Source organism: Pseudorasbora parva, chromosome 18 (genome assembly GCF_024679245.1).
Source record: "Pseudorasbora parva isolate DD20220531a chromosome 18, ASM2467924v1, whole genome shotgun sequence".
NCBI lineage: Eukaryota > Metazoa > Chordata > Actinopteri > Cypriniformes > Gobionidae > Pseudorasbora > Pseudorasbora parva.
The window spans coordinates 9,971,212-9,995,376 of record NC_090189.1 but is presented as its reverse complement, the minus strand read 5'-3'; the positions used below and the strand labels follow the sequence as shown (position 1 = coordinate 9,995,376).

At 38.6% G+C, this 24,165-nt stretch overlaps 2 protein-coding genes across 5 annotated transcripts in view; one reads left to right on the top strand and one right to left on the bottom strand.

Moving 5' to 3' along the window:
- dennd1a (DENN/MADD domain containing 1A) overlaps positions 1-8,072 on the bottom strand; it is a 41,865-nt gene extending 33,793 nt beyond the window's left edge. For all 4 annotated transcript variants that reach the window (XM_067424482.1, XM_067424484.1, XM_067424483.1 and 1 more), the window contains exons 1-2: positions 7,932-8,072; positions 6,523-6,587 (exon numbers count right to left, since the gene is read on the bottom strand). In XM_067424482.1, coding sequence (XP_067280583.1) covers positions 6,523-6,587; positions 7,932-7,948 — 82 coding nt within the window. In that variant the 5' untranslated portion in view covers positions 7,949-8,072. The remainder of the gene's footprint in view (positions 1-6,522; positions 6,588-7,931) is intronic.
- Positions 8,073-11,882: 3,810 nt separating this feature from the next.
- lhx2a (LIM homeobox 2a) lies at positions 11,883-21,247 on the top strand. The gene is made up of 4 exons (XM_067424631.1): positions 11,883-11,971; positions 14,190-14,542; positions 17,027-17,214; positions 20,987-21,247. Exons 2-4 carry the CDS (start codon positions 14,251-14,253, stop codon positions 21,245-21,247), a joined length of 741 nt encoding a protein of 246 aa, XP_067280732.1. The 5' UTR covers positions 11,883-11,971; positions 14,190-14,250.
- Positions 21,248-24,165: the final 2,918 nt, after the last annotated feature.

The window sequence follows — 24,165 nt, the reverse complement described above, 5'->3', positions numbered from 1 at the left end:
GGCAAGGATTCAGGAGACCAAAAAACACACTCCCATCAAAATATGTCAACCACACCCAAAGTTATAAGCGTTTGAAAAAAAAAATTCTCCACTAGGTGGCGCTGTTTCGAAACTTCTCAGGCTACTTCAGGGCATCGTGGTGATGACCCATACCAAGTTTCATAACAATCTGTTCATGCGTTCATAAAATACAGCATTTTTGCACATAATTCAAAATGGCCGACATCCAAAATGGCCGACATGGTAAAATTGGATATCAGTCGACTCGGCATGACGCCCTGAATCTAATGAGACCAATTTTATGATTTTTGGATAAACGGTTCAGAAGTTATAAGCCAAAATAGGCATTTTTCGTATCTCCGGACAGGTAGGTGGCGCTGCGCCGAAACGCTGCATGTTGCTTCAAGTCATGCTTGTGATGACATGTACCAAGGTTGGTTTGAATACGATAAAGCGTTGCGGAGATATAGCCTTTAGTGTGTTTTTGCAACCTCCACGTAAAATTTGTTTGTGCGTTTATTGAAAACGATTGGACGAATCAACTTGAATTCCATAACTTTTTGTCAACATGCTCTGAAGATGATCTGTTTCAATTTTCGTGAAAATCGGAGCAACGGCCTAGGAGGAGTTCGAAAAAGTAGGTTTTTCAGAAAATTCAAAATGGCGGGAAAATTTGCATACCGGAAAATGACATCATAGGGTGAAATCGAATCGGCTTGAGCCAAGGAATCCGATGAAAAAAGAATTTTGTTTCTAGCCCTTAGGGGTCAAAAGTTATAAGCATAAATATGAGTGAAACTTTGGACAGGTGGTGGCGCTAGAGGGATTGAGTTAGAGGCACCAAATTTGCTATAGTGACAGCTCAGACTGGCCTCTATGAGTGTGCCAAATTTCACAACTTTTTACCATACGGTTCTATGGGCTGCCAGAGACTCCTATGGCGGAAGAAGAAGAAGAAGAAGAAGAAGCAGAATAATAATAATAGGAACACTAACGATTTCAATAGGTGCCTCCGCACCTTCGGTGCTTGGCCCCTAATAATAGGAACACTAACGATTTCAATAGGTGCCTCCGCACCTTCGGTGCTTGGCCCCTAATAATAATTAATTGACACCCCCTGACCTGCAGGTACATTATTGCCAAAATTATTGGGACCCCTCCAAATCATTGAATTCAGGTGTTCCAATCCCTTCCATGGCAACAAGTGTAAAAAAAATGCATGCAACGTTATGAAGTGACCTTTTTCAATAATTTCTTCCAATAATAAGCCGGCATTAAGACATAAGCGCAGCATTGTAAGGATGTCAACAGTGTAGGAGTCTGACACATGAGAATAAATTATTGAATAAAGTCTTTGATTTTGCACACAAAAAGTATTCTCTCATTACTTCATAACATTAAGGTTGAACCACTGGAGTCACAAAGACTACTTTAACAATGTTACCTTTCTGAACAAAGATCATACGGGTATGGAATGACATGACAGTGAGTAATTAATAGAAGAATTTTCATTTTTGGGTGAAATAACCCTTTAAGCCTGTGCATGTCCATGGACTTTATTATGGTGGACTTTTGGTAAGATATAATATGACTACTTGGGAAAGTCGTTGTTGTATGGCCAGAACTAAACAGGAATTAGAGATGCACCGATACCATTTTTTCAGAATCAATCTGATCCGATATTAAACATTCTGAGTATCGGTCGATACCGATACTAAACCGATCCGATACCAATGCATTTTTGTTTAAAAATTCTATGTAGAATTTCTAAACCTTAGTGTGTTAAATTGAAAATCACTCTTTTTTTGTGAGTTAAACACAATCAACTAAGTACAGACTTCATTATATAGAAAAACAACAAAAAAAAAAATATATAAAATCACAATCTATGACAAAAAATAGCCTAATACTATAGATGGTGAATAAATTAGATTAGTGAATAATTCAGCAGCAAAAGTTGCAAAATCACGAGTGCACAATAATTGTATAAAATCTAAACATTTAGTGGGGAAAAAATAAAGGAAACCACAAAAGTGAATAAGTGTAGCTGTAAATCTGGTAAAATGTTACACAAAATCATGAAAAACAAGTAAATATATTTATAGAAATAGGGCCTAATATATACTAAGTATATATAAATGTATAGTGCATCTTTTTAATGAGGCAGCAACATATTATAGATAGAGCAGAAAAAGAAAGGCTATTAATAAGGCTTTCATAGCGCAAAAGCATTATAATATAGAGTGGCACAAAGTGCATATGCACATCCCGTGCGCAGGATGATGCGCTTGAAGCAACACGGAGTCACATTCTTACAGCGCGCCGCGCTCCGTGCCTCCATATGCTTTGATAAGTTCAAAACAAGATATAGATGCGTAGTGTATTTATGCAGTATTTTTATAAGCCGTTTATTTTAACAGTTTAACATTTCAGTTACTGTGTGTGAAGAACAATACAATCTCTAGTCCAGCGTTGTAGACACCCGGTAGAAAGTAACACGATTTACAGCAATTAACGCCAGAAAGATAAAGTCATTTTTTGAGAAACTAGAGCGTTATTTACAGATCAAACATAATAACAGAAACAATAAATCATCCTGGAGAGAGTTTCATCATATTGACTGTCGTAATCGAACGCAAAACAGTTTGAAAACTGAATGGAGAATGACTGAGCCGCCGCAGTGGAGGGAACTTGAATTTAATGATTTAAAAATGAATCTGTACTCACGTTAAACCATGGAATGGCTCCAGAACACTTATAATATAGTGCACGAATCGTTGATGCTTTATTATGTTTTTGTGCCTTTTGTGGGGCACTGGGGCTTAACAATAACACAGAATATTATGCGCACAGTATCGAATTTGGATCGGTCCTGTCTGTCCGATACCCGATCCGGCAAATAATGGCGGATCAGGCGATACCGACCCTGAGTATCGGATCGGTGCATCCCTAGAGTATTTCACAATCTCCTCAATTACTGGGATTTTCACGCACAGCCATTTCTAGGAAATTACAAAGAATGGTGTGAAAAGGGAAAAACATCCAGTATGCGGCAGTCCTGAGGGCGAAAATGCCTTGTTGATGCTAGAGGTCAGAGGAGAATGGGCCGACTGATTCAAGCTGATAGAAGAGCAACTTTGACTGAAATAACCACTCATTACAACCGAGGAATGCAGGAAAGCATCTGTGAAGCCGCAACACGCACAACCTTGAGGCGGATGGGCTACAACAGCAGAAGACCCCACCGGGTACCACTCATCTCCACTACAAATAGGAAAAAGAGGCTACAATTTGCACAAGCTCACCAAAATTGGACAGTTGAAGACTGGAAAAATGTTGCCTGGTCTGATGAGTCTTGATTTCTGTTTAGACATTCAGATGGTTGAAATCAGGATTTTGGCGTAAACAGAATGAGAACATGGATCCATCATGCTTCGTTACCACTGTGCAGGCTGGTGGTGGTGGTGTAATGGTGTGGGGGAAGTTTTCTTGGCACACTTTAGGCCCCTTAGTGCCGATTGGGCATCGTTTAAATGGGCCTACCTGAGCATTGTTTCTGACCATGTCCATCCCTTTATGACCACCATGTACCCATCCTCTGATGGCTACTTCCAGCAGAATAATGCACCATGTCACAAAGCTCGAATCATTTCAAATTAAGTTCATTGCACTAAAATGGCCCCCACAGTCACCAGATCTCACCCCAATAGAGCATCTTTGGGATGTGGTGGAACGGGAGCTTCGTGCCCTGGATGTGCATCCCACAAATCTCCATCAACTGAAAAATGCTATCCTATCAATGTGGGCCAACATTTCTAACAAATGCTTTCAGCACCTTCTTGAATCAATGCCACATAGAAGGCCGTTAAGTTAAGGCAGTTCTGAAGGCGAAAGGGGGTCAAACACAGTATTAGTATGGTGTTCCTAATAATAATTAGTTGAGTGTATTTGTTTACTTGCTACTAAAGATATGTTTAAAAATTTAATTATATCAACCTCATTAACTTTATAATCAGTGACTGGTTCTTCTTCAGAAGGGCTCACCATAGCATCTTCTCGTAAACAGGTTTCCTAGTGCAGCCTTTCTCAAACTTTTTTCAGTCAGGGCACCTTTCAAAAGTGCATAATATTTCAAGGCACCCCAGTTTAAAATATATTTTAAAAACACTGCATAACCCAAATTTAAATGCAAATGTCCTGTTTATTTAGACCGGACAGTAATGAACAGAGCATAATACTCCATTTCAAAGTAAAAACTGTCCTTGTGGGGCTTTTCTTTTTAAAAAACGATCCATGCTGCTGTTGCTTGTTTCTTGCTCTTTGTGAAATCAAATGTATTTTCGCGGTTAAATTATAAAACAATGTAGCCCAGTCATCAAACAACTGCACAGTCACGCGACCCCGGTGGACGTCATGACAGTTGATGTGAGACGGATTTTTATGGTTAATTTTATATATATATATAATTATCTAAAATTAATTTACAATTTTATTAATCCGCTCATATGTTTAACCCTTTCACACGCAAATGTAAAACATTCTGGCTGACCCCCCAGCGTGAGTTTTTCAAAGGGACCGTTATTAATGTGTCACTTTATGGTTTCCATGGTGACGCGTCATTGCTTGTCATGTGACACACCGCAGCAACAACAGAGCTGAATGAATGATGATCTGCTTTTATGTCATTTTTCCTTTTTTATTCAAAATGTTCACAAATTTGTTAGATAAGGCATGAAATATCTGATATTCCGATTGTCAAATATATTCAAGTGGAAGTGTTTTGTTGTTTAAACACCTTTATAACGATCGCGTTAGTTGAGCTGTAACTTTATGCACGATGGGCGCCGCCATCACCGCCGCAGGCGCAGTTCAGAAAATCGGATCTGTTGGATTTACAAGACGTGAATTCATCCACTTCTCCCAAAATACATAAAAGTAAGTGGCAGGTGAACTGGGAGAAGAATAGAGTAAACTTTAAAGTTACTTACACAATGTGTATCTGATATGAATAAAACTAATTATAATGGAAAGGATTATTATTGCCTCTTCATTTTTCATCATTGTGTATTTTACAAACTCTAAATGTATTGTTTTTTTAGTACGTATATGTATGAAACCCAAAATAAACATTATGTGGCTGAAAACACTGAAAAGTTGTGATATATGACAGCTCTGAGCGCGCCTGTCTCTGGCTCAGTGCAAGCCAACGCGAAAGCACATTTGAATGAACGTGATGCACTGACCGTTCTAATCACATGTGTGAATGTGTGATCGTACGTGCGAAAGGGATACAAAGAAGAAGAATGTATTTATATAAATTCAAATATATTTTATATATGAAATGCCAGATTTTTTTTTTTTTTAGCCTACGTAATTTTTTGGCGGCACCCCTGACACAGTCAGGGGGCACCCCAGTGTGCCGCGGCACCCACTTTGAGAAAGGCTGCCCTAGTGGACTCATAATATACTCTAGTATCTTTTGTTCATTTAAAGCTGACTTTAAAAAACTTTTCCGTCCGCTAAAGGTCGCCTATTCAAAACAAAGGTGTAGTTTGATTGTCAAGTTTGAGTGCAGCATCTTGGGACATGTGGTCTTCACCTCACAGCCGGTGGAAAAGAATCGGGATAGAAATCGGGCACAAATCATGTTCATAAATGTGATTATTAACGTTACTGTAGTATGAAGCAGAGCAGGACCGAGTGTTGAGGAGCTGAGTAAGGCCGCTGGAGCGATTGATGCCCAAAACACATGGCTCGCGAGCACCGGGTCTTTTACTATGATGGGACAGAGTTGCCGACGCCATTTCCACTTTTCAGGTCACAAGTAGGAGGTAACGCAGCTCTGTTTATCATAATAGATACATTTAAGTGTGTTTAAAATGATGTTATGACGTTACTCGTTATGCGAGTTTATACGTTATGCGTTTGTTCAGCGGCTGCTATGACACTTGATGTACACTGCTAAAAGTAAAGCATTTCTGCCAAATACCGATTCTAACCGGAAATCGAGGGTAACAGATATTACGCAATTTGACAGGCGACTCCCTCAGACACTATGCTCACACGTCCCAGCTCCTTGGTTAAAATAGCAATTTTCTCACAATTTACAAATAGTTGGAAACATTTGGGATATTGTAAGAAAGCCACTGAACAAACTATATAACACTGGCCTAGTGGTTTTTTGATATTTTACTGCAAAAATGCTACATAGTGCACCTTTAAGTGCTTGAACCCACACACACTCCCAATGCACTACATCACTCAGCAGTCCTTTGACTGCATTCATAATCACAAAACAGAAAATTATGCAAGTTACACTTAGTTCATTTTCAAATTGTTTTTTTAAGATTCACTCATTGAACCACGCTTATCATATGTGGAACAACATGTTCTTATCTGGCTCTTCCTTACTAGATACAGAGAATTCTGCTTAAAAAGAAAAACAACCAGTCATTCTGAGGAAGTACAGCATGTGTGGGCGACATGAATTGTCTGAAGTATATTATATTACTGAGGACTCACCAGAGCCAGCCGTCCCAGAATGCACCACCTCCATGTACACCTCAAAGGTTGACCCGGGGCTCTCCCTAAAACATAAATAGCACAGGAAGGGTCAGAGGTCAAATATGATTACACTCTAAGGAATGTGAAGATTAAACAAGGCTTTTAAAAGAAAATCAACAGCATTCTAGAGATATTACAACAAATTCCCTTTTTGAATCCAATAAGTACAGTTGATTTGAAAGTTGGTTTACACTTTCTGCAACATAGCAAAAACATTTTACTAGTAGTTTTAATATTCATTTATATTTGGACCTATATAAATGTCAACCTACAAAATATAATAAAAAATAGCTCTTGTTTTAGAGTTAAAAAAATGGCATGTGGGACCATGACCTGATGTGAGGTCAAAGTTAGATGAATATGGTCATGTTCACCAAATTACAGAAAGTAGGCTTAGAGAAAAGATGATGATCTTATTTGACTAACATCATAGAAACCACAAAATAATATTTTAAGATAATTAGAAATTCAAATGAATAAGTTCCTAAAAGTCAACAAACCTAGACCACAAAAAAATTGAAATGAAACTAACACAGGTATTGCAGAAACCACTTTATGAAATGATTCAAATTAAAATGTGGTCAGAAGATGGAGTAAATATAGTAGTAGACTCAACATACATCAAAATATGCTTAATATGTTTTATCTAGATATTATTGTTTAATATGATATTGAATACCTCTCTACTATCAACATATGAAGAGAAAGACCAACAAACTTCACAAAATTAATGAATGAATGCTTTTTCCATCAAGTGACTGCACAAGTGAAGCTTTTAAGTTAGCAAAAATGTTTACATCTGACTGTTCTGTCCTTCATGCTGTTTGCAAAACAGTCTTATCATGGGCCGATTTTAAACCCTGAAAAACAGTATGGTAGCACAGCAAGGCACTGTCTGCTCTACATCATGTCTTATTCATAAAATGCATTGAATTACCAAAGCAAGTAAGCGTCACTGAGATGGAAACAATGTAATAGACTCCAAAACCTCCGTTTAAATGCATGTTTCTGCTTTATTTGATATAGATATGTATTTATTTTATCACGCTGTGAAAATGATTTCTTATTAACATAACAAAATTGGCATTAATTCATTCCAGTAGGACATGTAAACAATGATCAGTCTCGTGGACTGTATGCGTCTCTCCAGTACTGTAAAAATACACAACCCTCCAGGTAATATAACAGATGAAAACATAATTAAGTGCTAAGTTAAGTATACAAATAACTAAACAAACACCCAAATCCACAAACCAAAGACTCTCTCTGTCGCAACAAGTCTAAACAGGCCTTTTAGGGAGGTCAGAACTCGCATTTATAACAACACTGTATGTCACACGGAAGGGGGGAGAGACATTGACGCTTACTTGATACGAGAGCCCATTGTATCCTTTATTCAAATCCAATCCTTTCCTCAGAATTATGTGACAATAACCCGCTGTCGGAGTTATATTTCCCGTTATCCCCGTCACATACTGCACAGGAACGCCATGGTATCCACGCGCGGATCACGGTACTACGGCCTCGGTGAATTGTGGGAGATGTAGTTTTCTGGGCGTGTCTGCGGTTGTCAGTAGACAGAACGCCGAACTACATTTCCCACACAGCCGTGACGTACGAGTCGCCTGACACAGAAGGGAGTGTAGTATGATGCCTGGGCATTGCAACAATGAATTGCAATAACAACTGTTACAGCTGTGTGACAGATGGTCAGTGCGGATGTTTTTGTTGTTAGGAAGGCAATGACCGCCTCGGAGTCTAAAACTACTGTGGTACACTTTATGAATGTATCCTACAGTGGTATTTTTCTGATGGTGTTCCCATACGGAGCTGTGAAATAAACTTCAAACTTCATGTTGCTGGTAGTGTTGTGGCATTGTTCTTTCTTTCTTTAGACTTCTCATAAGCACAAATATTAGCATCCTAAGATAAAGGATATTTAGCATATCCAACTACCCATATAGCCTAACATTCATAGCATTGTTTCTGAATGTTGTGAAACGTTTAAGAAATCATGCCTGCAAAAAAATAATGATAATAAAAAACAATAGGCTAATAATAATATGTATCCAAAATCTCCATTAGGCTTTTCCACAATAAAAGTAACTCATTAGGCTTGCTCTGATTGGATGACAGCCTATTTCTAGATGATTAGTGATTTTGCAATTAGGGAAATTATATATTACATGGGGATGCACTGCATGTAGGCTACATTTTATAGTTAGAGTTTGCTGTATGACAATAGAATAGAATAGAATAGAATAGAATAGAATAGAATAGAATAGAATAGAATAGAATAGAATAGAATACAAGCATCACACATTAACGCGAAATTATTTCTACATAGGCTAATTGACTCCCAAAATTACGTTCATTATAACCAGTCAGGTTGATTTAGTATTAACATGATTCAGGATCCATGCCTATGAGGTGCACGCGGAGAGACAATGATAACAAAAGCTGCTGCTGCTGTCTCCAAGCGCGCGCGGAGTAGCCTTATTCAAAAGTCTGTTTAAGTCGACAGGTCCTCACACACCCTGAGACTGCGCGCATGCAACTACACCCCGTCCGCTCTTACCGAATGGAAACGGACGAGGCTACAATTAGAGACGACTTCCATGACCGGGGTAGCCTATTATTGATGAAGACATGCACGCGCACAGGTGACCACCCGCAGCTTCAACCTGGCTGGAACTCCTCATTGGATTCGGGAATCTGTTATTGCAAACAAAGTTTCTGCTTGCAGATTATTTACATTGTGATTTTTAAATTAGTCTTGGACAAGCTATATTTAAAAAGATTAGAGATATAGATATAGATTAGAGAGACAGAACATCCTCGAGCGCGTGGATAACCTCATCTTTGGAGACATCTCTTCATTTCCCACTCAAAGGAAGTAAAATGTCCGCAGGAGAAGAGCTATCAGCTGCTACTATCAACATGGAAAACAATGAATCAGTAAGCAATTCATTTTATTCTCTTACGATGCATAAATTAATACAACTTTTAAAATTGTTTTAGCAGTTTGCAGCAATGAAAAAAAAAAGTTAAATAAGGAAATATGTGTGAATTGAGCAAGATTCAGTTGATTTAATCATGTTAAATAATGATTTTGAGTTTATTAAACCTGTTCATTTTTATGTTAGAATATGAAGTAGATTTCTATTTTATTGAATAGTAACCTAGAGCATTGTTTGTGGTTTTGTAAAAGAAGTCAATAGACTATTCATTAATATGAAAAGTGACCATGGAATTTTAAAATAAAATTCATTATTATTAAATGTTTGTACACTGTAAAAAAAATAATGTTAAAAAAGTAAGTAACCTAGTTGCCTTCAAATTTTGATTTTATTGACATTAAAAATTTGAGTTGATACAATGAAGGAAATTGGTTTCATAAATAGAAACTCAAAATATTCTTGTATCTGAACCAGTGTTCGAACTATATCGTGGCCTTTGGGGGAGCCCACTTTTCGGGTGTGTGTGTGTGTGGGGGGGGGGGGGGTGCGCGCGTGGAAGAGAAGACGTGTATATTCCTTCACACACTGGTGAACGGGTCAATCTATTGCTTAATGCATTGCGGAGACTCTTAATATACAATTTACAATCATTAAAGAACATCTTTGATTTTAATGAAGGAAGAAAAAACAAGAATTGATAGGTCAAAAAGCCCACAAATAGTCTATAAACAAAGCATCCGGCTGTCTTTGAGTTCACATGAACGGTTGAAGTTACTCGTCATCAGGGTGCGAACTACGGGGGAGCTAGGGGGAGCTCGGCTCCCCTAAATAAGACATGGGCTCCCCTGAAAACGTGATTTGAGAAATTTTGGGGGGTCTCAAAAATATTGACACCGTGTTATTTTGAGGTGCAATTTCAGTTTTCTGTAATGTGATCATCGTGGATTATTATATGTAAAATTGCTAAAAATATATAATTAATTCATGCATGACGGCAATTTAAATCTAATTCACTTCCATAAAGATAGCTATTCATGCTGTTCTTGTCATGACCATCAAGGTGTGGTGGCGCTGCGGTGCAAATTCCACTCATGTTTAGTACATGTCAACGCTAAGATTCGTAGAAAAAACTAAAACGAATATCCACTTCTTGATCTTGGATTTCTGGAAGAACAGCAAAGGAAGCTGACCCCATGCCTCTGTGGTCGATTCTGTGATAAGGCATGTTATTCCCAATTATGTGTTGTGGCTGGGTTGATATAGGTCTGCGCGACTATCGATGTCCTAATAAGACTAACGTTAATTAAATGGAGGAATTATGGTATTCTTCTGTATGACGAGCAGTGTTCGAACTATATCGTGGCCTTTGGGGGAGCCCACTTTTCGGGTGTGTGTGTGTGGGGGGGGGGGGGGGGGGGTGCGCGCGTGGAAGAGAAGACGTGTATATTCCTTCACACACTGGTGAACGGGTCAATCTATTGCTTAATGCATTGCGGAGACTCTTAATATACAATTTACAATCATTAAAGAACATCTTTGATTTTAATGAAGGAAGAAAAAACAAGAATTGATAGGTCAAAAAGCCCACAAATAGTCTATAAACAAAGCATCCGGCTGTCTTTGAGTTCACATGAACGGTTGAAGTTACTCGTCATACAGAAGAATACCATAATTCCTCCATTTAATTAACGTTAGTCTTATTAGGACATCGATAGTCGCGCAGACCTATATCAACCCAGCCACAACACATAATTGGGAATAACATGCCTTATCACAGAATCGACCACAGAGGCATGGGGTCAGCTTCCTTTGCTGTTCTTCCAGAAATCCAAGATCAAGAAGTGGATATTCGTTTTAGTTTTTTCTACGAATCTTAGCGTTGACATGTACTAAACATGAGTGGAATTTGCACCGCAGCGCCACCACACCTTGATGGTCATGACAAGAACAGCATGAATAGCTATCTTTATGGAAGTGAATTAGATTTAAATTGCCGTCATGCATGAATTAATTATATATTTTTAGCAATTTTACATATAATAATCCACGATGATCACATTACAGAAAACTGAAATTGCACCTCAAAATAACACGGTGTCAATATTTTTGAGACCCCCCAAAATTTCTCAAATCACGTTTTCAGGGGAGCCCATGTCTTATTTAGGGGAGCCGAGCTCCCCCTAGCTCCCCCGTAGTTCGCACCCTGTAACCAATGAGATTGAGTATGTTTGATAACGATGGTAAATGGTGTTCCAGGACCATGGCTGTGAGTCACCTGTGTGCGCGGGCTGCGGCGCGCTGATCTCGGATCGCTTCTACCTGCTCGCGGCAGACAGACGCTGGCACGAGCGCTGTTTGAAATGTAGCGCGTGCCACGCTGACCTGGAGTCAGAGCTCACGTGCTTCAGTAAACACGGAGACATTTACTGTAAGGAGGACTATTACAGGTAAAATAAATGTATTAGCCTACTAGCTGAACATAGTTAACATGTTACGTCATGTTTTTACATAACCTGCAATGTACTTATTTGAGAAGAACTGCTATAGTAGGCTATTCCATACATGAAATTATTTACAGTTTAAGAAACTGGGTTTCTGCAGGTCTTAAAAAAGTCTTCTTACTCAAACTAAGGCATTAAAAACGTCTTAAATCGGAGCAAAAAAAAATCGTAAATGGCCTTAAATTATGTTGCATTCATTGCAAAAATAAATAATAAATGAATATCTTCCTCAGTAGCCTATATTTGTCCTGTTTTTCCGTAGACATATCTAAACCAAGTTAAATCAAGATACATTTACTTGAGATGCAAATGCAAAATTAAATCTTTAAAAATGTATCAAACTGAAGTGATATTGTGCTTTAAAAAGAAGACATAAAAACTTGCCTTTGAATTAGGCTAAATATATTTTTCTATTGCTGATATCTGCTCTTGTTTTAATCAGACAGAGTATTTCTGTGTAAAATTCGCTCCTTCGTTTCAGAACGTTTTTTTCCAAGTATCCTTGAATGGGCAGTGTTCCCGGATGAGCATGTGCCACATCAACCAGAGTGAGAGCGAGAGCAAGAACGTTTTTTAGACCACGCAATCAACAATGCCACTAAAGAAGTGTGTTTTTGGTTATGAGGGAAAGATAATAATAATAATAATAATTAATAATAGATTTTATTTATAATGCACTTTTCATTCCGAAGAATCTCAAAATGCAACAAAGGGAGAAAAAAAATAACAAAAATATTATTAACAAGTAAAAATATAGAATACTACAAACAATCAACCAACACAGAACACTGAACAGAATCCGAGCTGATGGTGGAAGTCTCTGTAAGCTCCGCAGCACGCTGTAGTCCACTCCATGTTTTACATTTCTCCCAGCGGCAGTGTCCTGATGACGTCGTCGAGGCATGACAGCTGAAGACCAGATGATGGGTCTTCATGACGATTCAGACGATGGGGATCGCCGCAGCACCATGCAGGAGGCAGATAAAGTTTTCCGGGCACTTCTGTGGACACACCGGGGTCGACGCAGAAGTCCAAGCCGGCCGCAATGCAAGATAGAACAGCGGCGCAGCCGAGAAGCGGAACATCCCAACATCACACCGGACGCTGATGACGCTGACCCGGTGCAAACTTCAGCCACCCTGCAGCTCAAGCCCGAGAAAGACCGCCAGTGACCAGCTGACACCCAGAAGAAAGAGCAGCCGCAGCGAGCAACATTAAATGTCCTTCAAACCAGAACCAACCGCAACAATTCAAACATAAACATCAGAGAAGCGGTGAAGAACGGCAAAACGACGAACAACGTCCACTCAGTGGCTGCCAGCAATCAGCAACAGTCCCAATTGTAGCTCTGACTGTTAGACTAGTCACAAACATAATAAAATAAAATAAAATCTAAATCTAATAGTACAGCAACATAATTTGTTGGTGGAGAAGTGGCGAACAGACAACGCCCGCGTCCTCTCCCCCACGTTGCCTAGCAACTCAGATAACTCAGATAACCTTATTTAGCTTCCCAAATAACCCAGCATTAAGGAAACGGTGGATGCATTTGTTTTTGTGGAGCAGTAGCAGAGTTCTGCAAGTGTGTGTGTGTGTTTGTTAATTTTATAAGAGTCATGAGTCGAAACCGCAGGCGGGGAGTGAAACTGCATCAAATGTGTGTTTTGTTGGCAATCGCCACTGAAATACATATGAATCAAATGTTATCGAGGAATAATGATGTATTGTGTGTGAGTGTGTGTGTGGGGGGGGGGCATGTTTTTATGACATATGAGGACAAAAATGTGTATAATGACATGGGAATGACACATGTATTACAAGGAGAGGGTGAAATATGAGGACATTGGCCATGTCCACACTTTTCAAAATGCTTATAAGCTTGGCAGAGACAATGTTATGTACTCTTTAAAAAGTCAGGTCATAAAATTCCTAAAACCTGCAGAACCCTCTAAAAAGTCTACAACGTCTTAAAAATTATTTTATAAGATAGCCTAATTATAAAAACAAATTTTCATGAATCAACAAAATACAAAAAACATCTATGCTAAATACCAAACCATTGTTCGGTGACAACTTGCCCCAACACCCCTGTCCTGCGTTTTCACAGTTCACACTTGTGAGAAGCTTCTTAATAAAACCAACAATGATGTATTTTCTTAAGTAGCAGGTTTTCCTCACAAAGATGTGCGCGGTGTCACCTGGGAATCTCTGCTGCAGACACAGTGATGCGCGCCAGGGATCTGGTGTACCACTTGAGCTGTTTTTCCTGTGCCACCTGCGATAAAGTGCTGTTCACTGGAGATCACTTTGGGATGAGAGAGACGTCAGTGTACTGCCGGGTACATTTCGAGATGATGCTACAGAGAGAATACCATAAGGATGTGTATTATTCAGACGTGTCTCCAGTAGAGCTGAACTCTGAGAGCAGCACACACAATGAAGGGACCCCTGTGCGCAAAGGACGGGCCCGGAAGAGGAAACATTTTGATGCAACTGACCATGGCACTTATAATTCAGGTAATGCATTTTAGATATTGGCATAATTGTAGGATAATTTTATATCTAGTGCTTGCAAATTGATTAAATCGCATCTAACATAAAAGGTTTTTTTTTACATAATGTGTGTGTTTTAATTTGTATATATATATATATATACACATGTATGACTGTGTATTTATATATACATAATTATAAAGAACAGTATATACACATATTATGTAAACACAAATTTTTATTTTGGATGTGATTAAGCGCTAGTAATCTAACTTAGTCTAATATGTTATGCAAACACAAACACACACACACACATACATATATATATATATATATATACACACACACACTCACCCAAAGGATTATTAGGAACACCTGTTCAATTTCTCATTAATGCAATTATCTAATCAACCAATCATATGGCAGTTGCTTCAATGCATTTAGGGGTGTGGTCCTGGTCAAGACAATCTCCTGAACTCCAAACTGAATGTCAGAATGGGAAAGAAAGGTGATTTAAGCAATTTTGAGCGTGGCATGGTTGTTGGTGCCAGATGGGCCGGTCTGAGTATTTCACAATCTGCTCAGTTACTGGGATTTTCACACACAACCATTTCTAGGGTTTACAAAGAATGATGTGAAAAGGGAAAAACATCCAGTATGCGGCAGTCCTGTGGGCGAAAATGCCTTGTTGATGCTAGAGGTCAGAGGAGAATGGACCGATTGATTTAAGCTGATAGAAGAGCAACTTTGACTGAAATAACCACTCCTTACAACCGAGGTATGCAGCAAAGCATTTGTGAAGCCACAAAACACACAACCTTGAGGCGGATGGGCTACAACAGCAGAAGACCCCACCGGGTACCGCTCATCTCCACTACAAATAGAAAAATAAGAGGCTACAATTTGCACGAGCTCAGCAAAATTGGACTGTTGAAGACTGGAAAAATGTTGCCTGGTCTGATGAGTCTCGATTTCTGTTGAAACATTCAGATGGTAGAGTCCAAATTTGGCATAAACAGAATGAGAACATGGATCCATCATACCACTGTGCAGGCTGGTGGTGGTGGTGTAATGGTGTGGGGAATGTTTTCTTGGAACACTTTAGGCCCCTTAGTGCCAATTGGGCATTGTTTAAATGCCACGGCCTGCCTAAACATTGTTTCTGACCATGTCCATCCCTTTATGACCACCATGTACCCATCCTCTGATGGCTACTTCCAGCAGGATAATGCACCATGTCACAAAGCTCGAATCATTTCAAATTGGTTTCTTGAACATGACAATGAGTTCACTGTACTAAAATGGCCCCCTCAGTCACCAGATCTCAACCCAATAGAGCATCTTTGAGATGTGGTGGAACGGGAGCTTCGTGCCCTGGATGTGCATCCCACAAATCTCCATCAACTGAAAGATGCTATCCTACCAATATGGGCCAAGATTTCTAAAGAATGCTTTCAGCACCTTGTTGAATCAATGCCACGTAGAATTAAGGCAGTTCTGAAGGTGAAAGGGGGTCAAAAACATTATTAGTATGGTGTTCCTAATAATCCTTTAGAGGAGTGTATATGTTTATACATATACACAGTACACACATATATACACAGTATGTATGTATACAAAAATATGTGTGTGCATGTATAAAATATTATATTAATATTATATATCATGTTGTAAACAAAAAATGTAAATTTACATGCGATTAATCAATTTGACAGAATTAATATTTTCATAAAGTTACTGGATACAAAGTTTATTGTAGCTATGTGTGCGCTCAGTTTTTCCTGTTGTTTAATACATTTGGCCAAAGTGCTATACACAGGCGGTATTTGACACTCTTCACAGCTCCTCAAATAGATAAAACATTAGCCTTTACATTGTGTTTTTTGAATAATGAAAATGCTGTACTTCTTAAAAAAATCAGTTCCTTGCACTGACTTTATCATTATTATTCCAGTCTTTAATGTCACATGATCCTTTAGAAATCATTCTAATATGCTAATTTGCTGCTCAGATATAAATAATGGTTCATATTATTATTATTATTAAATGTTGAAAACAGTTGCTGTTTAATAAATTTTGTGCAATAAAATAAATGCAGCCTTGAGCATAAGAAACTTTTTATTCCGAAATTTTGAACAATAGTGTACCGGTATATTCAATTTTGGAATTAAGTAACAAAATAAAAATGGTAATAGTTCATATCGAACAATATGTGTCAGCACTACAAAAATACACAAACAAATATAATTTAAAATAAAATGTAATTGTTATTTTAATATAAATACAATTTAAAATGATTAAACATTAATAGTTATTACTATAAACATTATAAATTGGCCAGTAAATCATGTTCTACACAAAACATAAAAAAATGTCGTAAATTGGTATAGTTGTGGAATGTCTTTGCGCTGAAGTTAATGTGTGCAGAAGATTAATATGAGAAGACAGTGTTTGCTATTGTTTCAGTGAGTCATATCAAGCATGGTTAACCGTGTACATGTGCTCTAGATGTGAGCGATATGGGTGTGGACCTGTCGGAGAGAGTAAGCTGTCAAAAGTCCAAACGCATGAGAACGTCTTTCAAGCATCACCAGCTGCGGAGCATGCAGTCCTTCTTCACCCACAACCACAATCCAGATGCCAAAGACCTCAAAGAGCTCTCCCAGAAAACCGGCCTCACCAAACGTGTGCTCCAGGTCAGAAAAACAGAAATGACCTCTGTTTGAGTTAGATACACAGTGGGGTCCTAAAGTCTGAGACCACGTTGAAAATGGGGCTTTAAAAAAGGAATGTAACATTTTGAAACAAATAAATGTTAAGAAAAAGGATTAAGAAATATCTGAGATTCAGCACTATTTCTAGGTCACGAATCATGTGACTTCTTTGTGCGCAGACAGTCCAATTTTCTTGTTTTCATAAAAACAAAGGGTGTTCAGACTTCATGCACAGACCGAATGGCATTTATGGAACCTTGTTTTGGCCATGGAATAAAAAAAAATTAAAAAGTTAATTTCCCTTTTATTTTATCTTATCTATCTTTAAAGCATTTTTTCTCTTGACTTTCTAAGTTACTAATAAAGTTAATAAAGTTTACTTCTCACAATTCGGACTTCATGATATAACAATTGCGAGAACAAAAGTCAGAATTGTGAGATAAAAAGTCACAATTCCATTTTTTTAAGTTAAGTTTAGTTTATATCTGAGAAAAAAGTCAGAATGAGAATTATTAATTTATAATTGGGAGGAAAAAAACCTTTCCATTCTGACTTTTTTCCTCAGAATTGTAATGTTAATGTAACGTTAATGTGTTTTCCATTCGGGCTAGCAAAATGTATCACCGGCCTGCAGATGGGCTTAATATATATATCTTAAATAGTGAAATAACATTTCTCTCTTGGTGTGCGTTGTTCACTCTCGACTTGGAAAAATACAATTGTGGAACTTCTGAACATGCTGATTTGTCTGCAGTGAAGTTTTGCTTATGCATGTACTTGGCTTGTTAGTGATGCATAGTTGGTTTGCGGTTATATCCACCGATCGGGCAGGCCAAGTAATAAAAAATACCATTCCAATTAATTGTGGGTGGATGAGAAAAAAAATCATTGTGTTTGTTTGATAAAGAAATTTTGCTAGTCCTGTGGACGAATCATTCCGGTTGTCGTTTTTACACGTTTTTCAAAACAATTCCCACATGTACTGATGGGGGAGCCGAAGATCATTATAATATGCAAAACTGTTATACAAGCATAGCAGTCAGCGTTTACTTCCAAGTCTCCAATTCGGCCATAAAAACGAGCTTTCCATGAGAGAGGCTAAAAACCAGGGTAGAAAATAGCCTATTACTTATTCATTATGATGTTGTTGAATGTAAAAGCCATGTGAACGATATAAACTTGGAGTAATTAAAGGTGCACTATATAGTATTTTTGCAGTAAAATATCCAAAAACCACCAGGCCAGTGTTATATAGTTTGTTCAGTTGAGTACCTACAACATCCCAAATGTTTCCAACTATTTGTAAATTGTGAGAAAATTGCTCTTTTAACCAAGGACCCAGGACGTTTCACTATAGCGTCTGAGGAAGTCACCTGTCAATTGTGTCATATCTGCGTTACCCTCGGTTTCGGGTTTTATTTGGCAGGAGCGCTTTACTCTTAGCAGTGTGAACAAGTGAACGCATGGAGTAACGTCATAACATCATTTTAAACACACTCAAATGTATCTAATATGATAAACAGAGCTACATTACTATAATCAATGTTGATTATGGACACGGGACAGGTGTCCCGTCCCGTCATAATAAAAGTCCCGGTGCTTGCGAGGCGGGTATTTGTGTAACAATCGCTCCAGCAGCCGTGCTCAGCTCCTCAACACTCGGTCTTAGTCTGCTTTACACTACAGTAACGTTAATAACCACATGCATGAACGTGATTTCGGCCCGAGTCGTATTTTCCACCGGCTGTGAGGTGAAAACCACATGTCCCAAGATGCTGCGCTCAAACTTTGCGGCATCAAACTACGCATTTGTTTTGAATAGGCGCCCTCTAATGGACGAAAAGTTGCATAGTGCACCTTTAAAAAAGGAGGAATTGTGTCTAAATAGTGAATAATAAATTCAAAATGTATTCATTCAAAAAGTTGTATTTTTCTAATTTTGAATTGTTTCTCGTAATTTTGAGTTTTTCTTAGCAATTCTGACTTTTTTCCCTCAGAAATATGCAATATAATGTTGCAGGTGTGAGGAAAAGTAGTCAGGTTTGTGAGATAAAGAGTCACAATTACCCATTGTATTTATATCCATGGTGGACACATTCCACAGCATCTGACATGAAGCAGTGTATGCTGGTTCGAAATTTTGTCCAACTCGAGACAGTGCCAACCACACGTCTGTGACCTACGGCATCAAAGTAGCACGAGAGTGATTCGACAGCAGTCGGATGGTTCATGCGCAGCTTCTCCAAAGCGGCTGCATGAGCTCTGATGATGACACAACTCTTTCACGATCGGCCAGATTTGCTGCTAACGTTGATTTCACTAAAAATGACGTTTTTATTGGCATTGATGGTTCTATGAAGAACCTTTAATATCCATAGAAACTTTCCATTGAACAAAACGTTCTTTATAGTAGTTTAGATTATTATAATGTTCTTCACACCAAGATTTTTTTTTTATCTTAATAACAGTTGACTAAAAGGTTCTTTGAGGAACCAGAAATTGCAACATTGAGAAAACCCCCTTGTGTAAAAAGTTATTTCTAATCTTAATGTTATGAACTTTATTTGCATTTTAATAGTGTAGGTTATGTTGAACCTTATTCTTGTACATACAGGTACTGTACACCAACCATACATAACATTATGACCATCTTTCTAATATTGTGGTAGTCCCTCTTTTGCTGCCAAAACAGCCCAGACCCGTCAAGGCATGAACTCCACTAGACCCCTGAAGGTGTGCTGTGGTATCTGGAATCAAGACGTTAGCAGTAGATCATTTAAGTCCTGTAAATTGCGAGTTGGGGCCTCCACGGATCAGACTTGTTTGTTCAGCACATCCCACAGATGCTCGATTGGATTGAGATCTGGGGGATTTGGAGGCCAAGTCAACACCTCAAACTCATTGTGCTTCTCAAACCATTGCTGAATCATTTTTGCTTTGTGGCACGGCACATTTTCCTGCTGAAAGACCATTATCCTGCTACAGCCACCTGGGAATACTGTTATCATGAAAGGGGGTACAATACATGGTCTGCAACAATGCTTAGGTAGGTGGTACGTTTCAAAGTAGCATTCACATTGATGGCAGGACACAAGGTTTCCCTGCAGAACGGGTTGTCGTTTTCTCATAGTGCATCCTGGTGCCATGTGTTCCCCAGGGAAGTGAAACACACACAACCAGTCATCCATGTGATGTAAAAGAAAACGTGATTCATCAGACCAGGCCACCTTCTTCCATTACTCTATGGTCCAGTTCTGATGCTCACGTGCCCACTGTTGGCACTTTCGGCAGTGGACAGGGGTCAGCATGGGCACCCTGACTGGTCTGCGGCTATGCAGCCACAAACGCAACAAACTGCGATGCACTGTGTATTCTGACACCTTTCTATAACAACCAGCATTATAATGTTGTCATAATGTTAGACCTGATCAGTGTATATTTACAAGAATAAAGCAGCTTAGAAGTATAGGCAGTACATGAAGTATTACATGAAAATCTATTGCTACATGAAAACATCCAAAACGTCTGTGTTTCTGACAAATATTGCATCTAATCCACTTCATCCGTGATAAAGAACGCAAACGCTATCACACTGGAAAGCAGAAATTGTCCCGCTTGTCCAATTTCAACCCCTCTGCCGACTGCAAGCGGCAAATCTCACCAGTCAGTTCAGTCTAGCCACAGTCTAACCCTCCCTCACTATGTAAATTAGCCTAACGCTGTCAAATCCTCATGACATCATTATTTTCTGCAGGTTTGGTTCCAGAATGCCCGTGCAAAATTCAGGAGAAACTGTCTATATCAGGAGAGCGTGGGAGTGGACAACGTTTCGGACAATTCCACCATCACGTCCCCGTCGGTTCCTTCACCCGAGCAGTCCCACGGATCCTTGAGCCCGTCCAGCCCTGCCGGCACCTCTCCATCTCAACACACACACACATCCTCAACACAAAACACAGCATTATCCATCCACAATGTTCACTCCCCAATTTCTTCGGAGTTCCTCTACCACTAGTTCTTAATTATTGTTATACCATATTATTATCTTTAAAATGTGTGTATTTGTTAGGTATTATTAATTAACGGAACTGTATGTAAGAAATTAATTTCAATTAATCATAAAATGGCCATGATATGTCACTAGACATTAAGAAATCATGTTAATTTCAAATACAATATCACTGACAACAGTAGTCCGGAAAGGATATTGTCATTTAAAAGATGTTTTTGCAGCCCTCAACTGATGTTGATGTTGACATGTTGTGTTTTGGCCTGAAGCTCCGCCCTCCACCTATCGACCAATCACAAGGCATCCGGGTTGCCAGATCTGCTCTAGTTACCACAGCTGCAGCTACAAACATTCCTGCTGATCCTGCAGCCGATCTGGCAACCTCGAGTCAGGGGGAGGGGGAGAGGGGATACACCGCTCTACAGTCATTTGAAAGGGATTGCATGTGCACCAGGTGTAAACGGACACGTGTCTGCCTCGTCTACTTGTGATCTGATCGACCAAAACGCATCTTAATAACAGGTGTGAGCAGTGCCTCAGTCTACATCTGTCAAGCCATTTCAGTTTGGCTATGTTTCAAAATGGCTACTAGCATAGTTTATACTGCATATTATATATGGTATACAGCTAGTTACATAAAATAAAAAAAATAGTTTGTTTAAATGCAATATGCAAGCATGAATGTTTCAAACAGTCGCATGTTCAATTGTTGTCACGTGAAATCGTTGTTTTGTATGTCGGCAAGTTGCATCCACATATTGCCTTGAAAATAAATTTATAGAGATGTCTCATCATTAGTAAGATTTTTTTTCTTCAAGAAATTCATATTTTATTCAGCAACAATGCATTGAATTAATCAAAAGTGACAGCATTTATACTGTTACAAAAGTTTTGTGTTTGAAATAATTGCTGTTCTTTTGAACTTTCTATTCATAAAAAAGTACTGAAAAAAAGTTTCCCAGTTTCCACAAAAATATTAAGCAGCATAACGGTTTTTAACATTAAGAATAATGATAAGAAATGTCTCTTGAGCAGCAAATCCTCATATCAGAATGATTTCTGAAAGATCATGTGACACTGAAGACTGGAGAAATGACGCTGATTAAGTCCACATTTGAAAATATATTCAGATAGAAAACGGCTGTTTTAATTTAAAATTGTAACATTATAAATATTTATATTTTTGATCACGTAAATGCAGCCCTGGTGAGCATTTAAAATATCTTACCATTTAGTGATTGTCACAAATATCAGGTGTAAATCCTAATTTTAGAGCTATCAGGACTGAATTGAACTGAACTTGCACAAGCATAAATCACATAGTCTACATTCAGTAAACATTCAAATCCATTTACTGCATGTGTTTCTATGCTTGTATTCCACATGTGGAAACTTTTGGTGGAAGATGTTTGTTTATTCATCACTGAAGTGTGTGGTGTTTGATTATTTAACCCTGGTTATGGAAGTGGCGTGCGTGTAGGCTACTCGAGTGTTTGTGTGTGTAAAGTTTGTCCAGCGTAATTATCCTGATCCCTGCTGAGGTGATTGTGGTTTTCATTGTGCAGTTACGAGCTGAGACTGAAGTCTAAAAGCGCTGGCGAGATTGACTGGAGCTACACTGCCACAACATCAAAAAGAGAAAGAGATTCGCTGCTGTCTTTCTTCCATGACCGCACAGTTTTATTAGCTGCTAATTAAGTTAAGTAAAAAATGGAGAGGAAGAAGAACGTGGAAATAATAAAGGAGGGTGACTTGATTTGGATATTTTTTTTTGCAAACTGCACATTTCATATGTTGTGGTTTACCGCACAACCACGTGTGTGTGTGTGTGTGTGTGTGTGTATGTGGTTACCATGGACTGCATGTGTAATGGCAGATTAGAGGACACTTATTTTTTCATTATAGTTTTTATGTTTACCCTAGCATGGTTTAACTTACAAATTCTAAATTGTATGTGCTAAATCCTATTATACCTTGGCTTAAATGGCCCATGCGTTTGTTTTTCCTAAGAAATAGCTATATGCTACACGAACGTGTAACTTTGGGGTCAATTTTAAAATACAGTAGTGTTACAATTTAAAATAGCTTGTCTATTGTAGTATGTTTTAGAATGTAATTTATTCATGTGATGTCAGCACCATTACTTTAGTCAGTGTCACATGACCGCTATCAGTATCCCCCTCCCCACCCCACTTTTTTTTTAAACAGAAACCTTTTGTAACTTTATAAATGTCTTTATTGTTATTTTCATCAATTTAGTGCTGGTTTTAATCAAATGAGTGCTAATGTAGCCTATCCTTTGTCCAAAAAAACATGGTATATTGACACATGTACCTCGAGGGGGCGCTACTGAATTTCACATAACTGAATTGCCTTGATTGCTCAAGAAAGAATCTTAAATAAAAATAAATAAAACATCCATTCATAGTTCCTCTATAGACATACGCACACACTTACAATGAAAAAGCAGAAGTCCTCCACATACTCTACAGTTTTAAGTGACTTTTTTTAATGCTTCTAAAAAGAGATCTTTGCCACTTCCTCCAGCACAACGCGTGCAAAACACCACCACTGTGTCTGCCACAGCAAACCTTTGACATGCTGCCTGTGTGTGTGTGTGTGTGTGTGTGTGTGTGTGTGTGTGTGTGTGTGTGTGTGTGTGTGTGTGTTAAGGCAGACACGTGTGTGAAAGTATTTGCTCATAATTTCCCCACAAAAATGACAACTATTCAGGTTGAAAGTGAGTGAGTGTGCGTGTGTGGGACAGAGAGAAATAGGAGAGATACATCAAACTCTAGAGAGGTGAGGCAGCTTTCATAAGCATAGGCGGCCACATGAAAAGTCTAGGGGTTTTGCTGCCGTACTGTTTTTGCACATGGGGTTATACTGAAACAATGTCGTCATGCCACTATTATGGAATATGA

What these genes read in the sequence shown, in the direction of transcription:
- lhx2a (XM_067424631.1), top strand. Translation starts at nt 14,251, where the DNA reads ATGCGCGCCAGGGATCTGGTGTACCACTTGAGCTGTTTTTCCTGTGCC. An exon ending in CCATGGCACTTATAATTCAG is followed by an intron (nt 14,543 to 17,026) that starts GTAATGCATTTT and finishes CATGTGCTCTAG; the next exon opens with ATGTGAGCGATATGGGTGTG. An exon ending in TCACCAAACGTGTGCTCCAG is followed by an intron (nt 17,215 to 20,986) that starts GTCAGAAAAACA and finishes TATTTTCTGCAG; the next exon opens with GTTTGGTTCCAGAATGCCCG.